The sequence below is a fragment of the Populus nigra genome, chromosome 18 (genome assembly GCF_951802175.1).
Source record: "Populus nigra chromosome 18, ddPopNigr1.1, whole genome shotgun sequence".
Lineage (NCBI taxonomy): Eukaryota > Viridiplantae > Streptophyta > Magnoliopsida > Malpighiales > Salicaceae > Populus > Populus nigra.
The window spans coordinates 9,793,576-9,802,682 of NC_084869.1; the positions used below are offsets into that span (position 1 = coordinate 9,793,576).

Here is a 9,107-nt window from a genome sequence, read left to right on the forward strand (position 1 = left end):
TCTAAGTTTCTATTGGGCCGTGCAAGATTTCCGACGAGCCTTGACTTAACTTTAGTCTGCAAACGAGGTAGGTTCTCACTATCTTTCGATCCCTATTTTCCCTCTTCCATTTATTTGGACACCTCAAGGTTTTAACTCTTGAGAACGAGGCAGCCTCTGAGGAGAAAACCTATGATAAGATGGAGGGGAGATATACTCTTCAGGAGTTCTCGTCGTTTGGTTGGATTATCAAAAATACGGTGATGCATACAGTATTTTAGAGGAAACGTTTTTGCAAAGGATGTAAAGGAAGTTGAGCTGCATGCTTTTGTCCCGAGACCTTCTTTGAACCAGCATAAGAAGAAGCAAGGTCTACTTTATACCTCAACATTGGAAATCCAGTGGCAAAGTTGACAGCATACATCCACACGTCCCTTGATTTTCAACACAACTTACCGTAGTATCAACACTAGTAATGGTTACAGAGAAACAAACAAAAAACAAAGTTTTTTTTATACATCGATACACTAATCAAGCATTCAAATCCACAACACATCAACGATCAACAAAATGTCGAATCAAAGCACAAGAGCCCAATCCAGATGTTTATGATGTACAAGAAACAATAACTTTGATCTAGCATGTTGGTTAGCACTTGCAGCATGCAGTTCCTTCCCCGCAACACATCAAATTCAGAGGTTCTGTGCTTTTGATGATTGGTGGAGACTACAGTAGTTTGCAACTGGCTTAGAGCTTGGCTAGCACCCCATTTTGAAGTGGCTTCGTTACACCATTGTCTTTAACATCATTGTCTTTGGCATCCAATTCGCATGTGCTGGGAGGAACATCCACAGCAGGAGAGCAGTTGAAAAACCCATGAGGCTGCATTCCACAAACACAGCAGAATCAGAGAAATATAGAACATGCACAAAGAAGATCATAATGTAATCCAACATGTTCAGTATAGGACCAAGATTTTCAACACTAAAGTGATTGGATATCTAATCTAATGCCAGTCATTACTTGTTTGAATAGCCATCAAATATCTTAAATGATGCTCGTGATCAATCAAGAAAATCCATGAGAATGATCTGATTAGAGTGAACTGAATTCTTAGAAGGGCTGACCAATATTTTGAGCACTTGCACCATCATTTGCAATAAATCTATACAAATTTAGCAACATTCTGCTTCATTGTAGGACAATATTCATGAGCACCAACAGAGAAGTTTCAAAGACATTGAGGAAAGAAATGAGATTGCATGTGCAAAGTAATTACCATAAGCATAAAGCCTAAGCGCTCCACTGGCATGACCGGCCAATCTTCCAACCGAGGAACATGTGTGATCCCAAATACATACCTGTAATAAACTGAATCAGATATGACACATGGAAGAGTTTCTGTGATGGTTAGCTTGTAAATGTTGCATTAAAAATCTACAAACAATATGAGGTATGACAAATTATGAAGCTGTTAATGTTTTCACGGTTATTATGGAACGAATACTCTACATGTCAAGTTACGACTACCATTTTAGTGGGTTAGTCCAGCACATTCATCACAAACGAGTGTCTGCCACCATGGTCTTTCAAAAATAGCATGAAGTCAAAGACTACGTCATCTGACTAATATAAAATGATGAATCCAAAAGAAGATGAACGAAGGTGTGATTCAGAAACAAACTGAGAGAAGATTTTTTCAACTAACCAAAGAACTATATCAGTTTCTTCTAAAGGTCGATTCTGCTTAACCCATGTAGCCAGTCCTTCATCAACACGTGGATTTTGATTAGGGAACTCTCCTCCAGGAAACATCTCACCATGTGTATAAGGTGTAACCCAAAGATTGTGATTTAAAAATGCAGCTCGCCTCAAAAACTTAGCCTCTGAACCAGCCAATGGCAAACAATTGGAACCAGGTACTAGCTTGTAGCCTGTTAATTGTCCAGTTCTGTTTACTGTTCTAGTGTTTCTAACCTGAAGAATAAATAGCATGCAATGGTTAACTATGAGATTTTTCGAAAGGCAAGTACGTATCAGCATAAATTATAAAATTTCTACTCTGGGTGACAGACTCAGTGTCACATGAACATAAGCTTTTCTTTTTTCAGTACTAGCACTTAGGCCCCATTAGCCATTTCATATAATTAAAACCAGGAGTCTTGGCTCCCAGTAATATCCCATAGATACAGTAATGCAGTGAAGCAAACAATATGCCAGAATAAATACATCCAACATGAAGCATTTCAAGGGAAGAAGCAATTGTATCAGTCCTTAACAATGACTCATGAAGAGCATCTACAACAGGGGAAAGAATGACTTACAATCCAATGGCGAGCTGTTTGTGGATTGCAAGCACGCATTGCTTCCAATTCTGATCGGAGCAGCGTCTCTTTGGCATAAAATGCATTATTGTGGACATTTTTCTCCCCAGGCTTCTCAACTTCAACATTTACCTCCACAACCTGCACAAATGAAAAAATAAATAAATAGAGCCATCTGTTATATACATTTAAAAACAAGGGTATATTGTAATTTTTAAAAAGCAAACCTTTCCAGAAACATACATCGAACTTTTATTAACAATTCAGAACTGAGGAATTATGAAACAAAGACTACGGATGCAGCTTGCAATGAGGTGCATCATCTCATGGTGGCTGAGAAATCTTGATGATTGACTAAAGAAGCGTTGGTATTAATGAGGCATTGTATTCATTTGCAGAAATGTCATGCCTTTTTGAATCTTCTAACTACTTTAAAAAATTCAGAAACTCTCCAAAAGTAACTCCCAATTTTGTTCTCTAATAGAACCCTCCCTCTTTTAACACAAACACACAATCGAACTTGACTAGCAGGCATTGCACAACCTGAGCACTTTAAAACTTGAAATAGGAGCTCATAAATTCAATGTAGAGTACCTGATTGAAAGCTTCACCTGGTCTGCAATCAACAGCCATGTCCATACGAGCAACAAAAAAGTGCTGATGAACTGGTGCATAAAGACCAGGGGCAATGGTAGTACCATATTTTCGAGTCTCCCCAGGTTGTAATGCTCCTAAGCTAAGGATTCCCGTAAGCTTAACTTCAGCTTCGATTTTTCCATCCTGTAACAACAAATTTACATGTCATTTTCATTCTCAAGAGTGAACAGTACAACCAACGACTACACAAAATACAATCTATCACTTCGCTTAAATCAACATTTGGAGAATAGGTGCAGCTAGGTACTAGAAACGAAGACATAGTATTCCAGAAAGTTCATACATTATACTGTCATTGGTCCATAAAGTAGTGTAGACTCTGTAAAATTATGCATATTGCGACTGGCACCTTCTCATAGTTCACAAGGGCAACATCTAAATTAGCATAGATGTGTATGGATGGAACACAAATAGTATAGGATATAACTTTCCTGATAGAAGTGCCAGAAAAATCCATATTCATAATTAGCAACAGTGCAAATAAAGGACACCGTCAGCCGCCTAGACCTTCGCACTTCTGCTAAACCTGTCCTCCAATCCTGATGCTTCCATAGAATTCCATGATCCTCTTCATGCAAACATACACAATTTTCAATTGTTTCAATACCTCCAGTGAAGTTTGTAAAGTGTGCATCAAAGTATTTAATAAAGCCCAAACAATCACAGCCCTGCAATGGTAGTTTTTATTATTATCAAATCTACCAAAAAAATATATAATTTAATTTGTAGCAGACTGGGTAAAGTAGTTAACAAACCTTTTTTAGGGAATGTGCATTTTTACCAAGGCCATCTTCCCCTGCATCAAATGCATTCTTTCGGTAATGTGGCTCATTTGGATCTCCATAAGGAACTACCATCTCTACAAAGCTTAACCTGTGGGCTATAGGTCGTCTCCCTCTACTACCATCAACATAGGCAACTGAATGTATAACCAAGCCCTCCCTAGGAGTGAATCCAATGCGAAAATTCCACTGTCAACCAGCAAGAATAGAATCAGGTTCTTCATCATAATTTTCTGAACTTAATAACAGATAAATTTAACAAGTCGTCATGTACCTTCTGCCATTCTACATAGTGTCCATTAACACGAAAGCTTGGACCTTCAGGCTGGATAATTTGTAAAGGTTTCACATCACTTCGATCAACACCACCTCTTGTTTCACCAGGAGTATAGTTCCTCAATGGATCAGCTGGAGGTAAGGGAACAAGTTTACGGTCTTCAAATTCAATGACCCTCATGTTTTGCATATCAACAAGTACATGGATGCCCTCAACTGGACGTGCATAACCATTTTCCATTGGACAGTCACTCTCAGTTCTACAAAATATAAGTGGTTTGGCAAGTCTTCTGCTTGGAGCATCAGCATCACTGTGGTAACCAACACACCTGCGGCATAAATATGTACATGAAATATCAATAACTTCACACCATCCTATTGCAACTTCCCAGCCGCTAATGTGAGGAAAGAAATTAGCATACCAGGCATCAACCATCAGAAGGTCCATGTCTTCAATACCTCTTTTTTTCATTGCCTCTCTAAATGGAGGAAAGTCTTTGACAACAGCTTCACATTCAGCATATTCAACAGCATCCTGAACTTACAAATAGAATATTTAAACAAAGTAACAACATAAATGAGTGAGCAAATACAACTCATCTATCAAATACTAATAAGTCATTTCAAATATACCAGCTCCTAAAAGTTACAAAATTAATAATGCATTTATCAGCTAAGAAAACAGGTTTCATCTTCAGACCAGGCTAATGGGCCATTAAATATGACGTTCACTAAAACAAAATAGCTTATAACAAACAAAATCAAACAAAGAATAATTTCTTTGATAATAAGTTGATGAAGCCATGAATTAGAGATTTCTGAAATTACTTGCTATCTATGGTTTCAAGATATTGGAACATGACAGGTTCCCTCAATTGGAAAAGTGTGTGGTTAAAATTTAGGCACATGGTTGTTACAAGACTCATCATTGACAAGTATAGCATCTATAATTCTAGTTTCTTAACTTTTTTATGATTACTAACTGGGATAAATCCCAATTAAATAAACAGTAGTTGTAAATATTTACTTTCATCATTAGTGCAACTCAAAGACCGAATGAACATGAAGAGTGGAAGAAGTAAGAATAAATGCCAGCAAAAAATGACAAACCATTGGAGGCTGAACATCTGGAACAACTTGAGATGAAATCACTTTTCCCCTATGATGTCCACCTCGAGTCGCTGCATGTACTTCAGAGAGCTCCACAATCCATAAGCTTGTCTCATTTGACCGTTTGTTGTAAACAACAAGTCTAGCCCTTCTTGGAGGCAACTTTGTAGGAATTATAGGTCCACCTTTTGATCTGGGAAGCAATGATGGTTGGAAAGGAGGAAAGAAATATGCATCTGCCAGTGCAACAACATGCTTATCCGGTTCAAACAGAACCACCTCAACGAAACGCATGCTATCTCTGAGCTGAAACCGAAAACACAAATTAGCTTACTATTTCAGCAACTATCATATCATTTTACAAGAGAATTTAGGAAAAAGAGAAATAGCATATGTAATAACCTCAGGAGTGGCTCCAGCAGCCCTAACAGTTGCCACTGCAACAGAGATTTCGGCAGCAGACAAAGGATCCAAAGGATGGCTGGTCTGAGCCCTTAACATGACTGGGATAACAGCTGAACATAATACAACAAAGACCATCAACCAACCAAACAAAATATACACTGCAGCATCACCAACCAAACAAAATATACACTGCAGCATCATCAGTTGAAAAGCTGCTGCCAGAGAGAACATTGAACCGCAAAACAGAATCCAAGAAAGTCAATGATTTTTTATATCACATCAGAACAAATAGGGCATTATCCTGGTTAATGATCATGAAATAAAGCAAGGGCGTGTCGTGAGTCACCAAGATGGGGCAGTGGAGGGTATTCATTCTGTGCCATGTAAGACAGCTTCACCATTGAGCTACATACCCTCATCGACACATTGACTATAAATTATTCTCTTCTAAATTTTCAATGAGTGACTATTTAATTTTTTCTCCCCATCAAAGTGAGCACATTGTTATCCTCCTATGGCTGTGAAGTAATAGTCATTTGTTTTCCTTCCCCTATTTTTAATGCTAGTTAAAAAGCGAAAACATAAAAGGATTAGATAACTTGTGAAGTAATTGTACCGTTGCACTAATCTTATAATTATTATTCAATAAATCATTTAACAAATTGATGAATTTTGATATGATTTTTTAATTTTTGATTTTACACATGTCAAAGTACAGTTCTACATTTTAATTATCAGTAAATGACCTTCTTTTAGTCAGTTGCATGGATAGCATTAAAAGATATAAAAATAAATAAAATAAGAGTATAACAAAGATTAATTAATTAGATAATCTCTTTAAACCTAGTGATTTTAATTTCTTCAATCTTTAATTATATTTAATATTAAATTTCTAGTGAAGAATTTTCTTGTATCTCTTATACTTTATTTGTTTTCATTTGAATCTTGATGCTATATATTCTTTGGCTTAACTCACTATTACCAATGCTCTGATGATCTCAATCAATTAACAATAATTCATTAAGCGGAACTAAATATCCATTTCTCAATGATTAGCAATCAACAAAAAAAAAATGATATAAATAATATTTAGTCAAATGTTAATGAAAATTAACATCTTAGAGAAATAAAAATTAAAGCCATATAAAAATTGTTTCTTATCCTTTCGGATCTAAATGTCTAGCACAGATCCAATAGCAATAATACTGGAGTTCTAGCTACTTTCTTGTCGTACCAAATGAATGGTGTGATTGGAAAACATTTAGAAGAAATTTATTATTGTGTAAAGTGACTAAATATAAAGAATTTATTAATTATTTTGTCAATTAAATAAGTTAGTATTTTCACTTCACAGAATGTTTTTCAACTCATACAAAGGTAAGGGATAGGGCATCTTCAAATTATTTTTTCAAAACTTGAGTAATCCACATGGAGATATGCATGTGCTAAATTTCATTCAAAGATTATTAATTTTTTTCTTTTGGATATTTTATAGAACAATTTTTCCAGTGAAGATTCATCTTAAATCAAAGGAAAAGAAATTGTTTTTTTTTTTTTGTTAATAAGCATTTATAAATTTTGTAATTAAGCTCGAACTTTTTAATGAAATGGAACAAAGATCATTTAACATGTTTGACTATTGTAAAATCATTACACAACCTCATACACACACACACACACATATGGTTTTCTTTTTTAGGAGTGAAAATCATAGAAAGATGATAAAAAGTGAGCTTACACTCATATTTATTTAGAAGTATACAGTTTGATAGATGTTAATAAATCTAAGTAGAAAAGGTTGATTTTTTTGGTTTTTCCTTTTCTTCTTCTTTTTTCCAATCGAGGATGCTTTTGTTTTGGTGGAATAAGAGTTTGTTTGCTAAGGTAGACATATTAGAGAAGAATTTTAATGTAAGAATTCAATTAATGATAATATATATAGACATTTATCGTGAAATTGAATAAAGAAAGGAAGGTAATATGTGTGTTTAGCTTTTGTCTATATTCTTAATTAAAAGGAATTAAAATCCCATTTCAAATAAATGTATAATTAATCCAGTGACCCAGGATGAGATAGAAATGTCTCAATCTGATTACAATCAATTTTATCTCAATAAATCATATTTAATTTGCTCTTGATTATCGAGAAGCATGCGCCATCTTTAACTCTCCAATACCAAGAAAATAAATATATACAAGTTTACAGTATATTCAGCAGATTTTATAAAAACATCACGATGATCCCGGTGATGATCAAAGACAATGGAGGCGAGGCATTCGGATATTGAAACAAAACATATCAAGAGTCGATTTATCAGAGATAAATAAATATAAAGCAAGGAATGATGAAGGAAGGGTCGAGAGAGGAAATACTTTTGGTACCGGGGGCTGTTTTGGAAGGTTCTGGAAGAGAATCGACAACGGGGCGGCGATCAGCGGAGGGAACGGTCCAATCTTGCGGAACCAAAGAGGAGGAGGAGGTGGCGTCACGGCGAATGGGAGGAGGAGCGGGAGTAGTAGAGTCACAACAAGGAGGAGAAGGCGTCGTCTTTTTCGAAGTTGAGGCCATTGCAAAGGATTCACAAGCTCACCAATCCCACAAAGAAAAATCTCTTTACAATTTACTGACATACAACACTCCCTTTTCTTCTTCTTCTTCTTTACCACCCTCTGATCTTCAAAGACAACAAAGACAGGAATTCCTCTTATTTATTATAGAAATAAGGGAAGAAAGAAAGGTGTGGTGCTCGTAGAGAGAAATGTGAAGAGAGAGAAACAAAGAAGAGTGTGATCTGGAGGGCAAGAGGAGTGGGGGAGTGGGGGAGAGAGAGAGGTGTGCTGTGTAGCAGGTTTTATATACAGAGGGGAAGGTGGTGGTGTACCACCTGCATAGAGAGAGAGATGTGAAATTTTGAAGAGGATAATAAGGTATTTTGCTTTGTTTTGTTTTTTTGTAAAATCGAAATTTAGAGGGACTTATCAAGATAAGTAGGTTTTGATAGGGGGGTCTGCTTGTGCTAATGTACATATATTAGGGTCCAACAATAACTTTTCTTTTATATTAGCTTGATAAGGACATTCGAGATTTCCTCCTTTCCTGGTTTTTTTTATATTTTTAATAATCATATTTATCTGTTTATCAATGCGGTAATAGTTATTTTTTAAAATATTTTTTATTTAAAAATATATTAAAATACTTATTTTAAAATAAATAAATAAAAATTTAACTTTTTTAAAAAATATTTCTAAAACACGGTACTTTCTATCAACCCACTTGCTCCCTTTCTTTTCTTGCAATTTCGAAATTGCTCGCCTGCTTTGCCCTTTCCAAAATGCCAAGCTAGTCTTCTTCATGACCGGCAAGAAAGACTGTCCGGTGAGTTTGTGTGTTCTTCAGAAGAGCCCCAAGACTCCCAAGTGCTAACTTTAATAATGATTCCTACTCTGAGCAACGTTAAAATTCATGTGACAAGAAGCAACGAGTATCTTTTTTTGGGGATTGAAGTGAAAAGTATCTTGTTATTTCTTAATTAAATGGAAATATATTTAAGCGATTTGAGGAAAGATGATGCTG

The 9,107-nt window shown here is 35.7% G+C and overlaps 1 protein-coding gene across 2 annotated transcripts; it reads right to left on the minus strand.

The window, feature by feature from the left end:
- Positions 1–471: 471 nt before the first annotated feature.
- LOC133678674 (amine oxidase [copper-containing] zeta, peroxisomal-like) lies at positions 472–8,389 on the minus strand. 2 transcript variants are annotated; one of them, XM_062101107.1, is made up of 12 exons: positions 7,907–8,382; positions 5,531–5,643; positions 5,129–5,434; positions 4,441–4,553; positions 4,017–4,347; positions 3,716–3,931; positions 3,390–3,628; positions 2,898–3,081; positions 2,304–2,444; positions 1,688–1,956; positions 1,259–1,340; positions 472–861 (listed from the first exon to the last, which is right to left on the minus strand). In XM_062101107.1, exons 1-12 carry the CDS (start codon positions 8,100–8,102, stop codon positions 727–729), a joined length of 2,325 nt encoding a protein of 774 aa, XP_061957091.1. In that variant the 5' UTR covers positions 8,103–8,382; the 3' UTR covers positions 472–726. The 2 variants fall into 2 exon arrangements, with proteins under 2 accessions (XP_061957091.1, XP_061957092.1); XM_062101108.1 differs by lacking the exon at positions 1,688–1,956 and having other exon boundaries at positions 7,907–8,389.
- Between the last annotated feature and the right edge of the window lie 718 nt (positions 8,390–9,107).

Excerpts from the sequence above, each read along its gene's own strand:
- LOC133678674 (XM_062101107.1), bottom strand. The coding sequence starts at position 8,102 with ATGGCCTCAACTTCGAAAAAGACGACGCCTTCTCCTCCTTGTTGTGAC. Across the intron at positions 3,629-3,715 it reads ATGCACATTCCCTAAAAAAG|GGCTGTGATTGTTTGGGCTT; the intron begins GTTTGTTAACTA and ends CTACCATTGCAG. Across the intron at positions 3,082-3,389 it reads TTCTGGCACTTCTATCAGGA|TGGAAAAATCGAAGCTGAAG; the intron begins AAGTTATATCCT and ends GTTGTTACAGGA.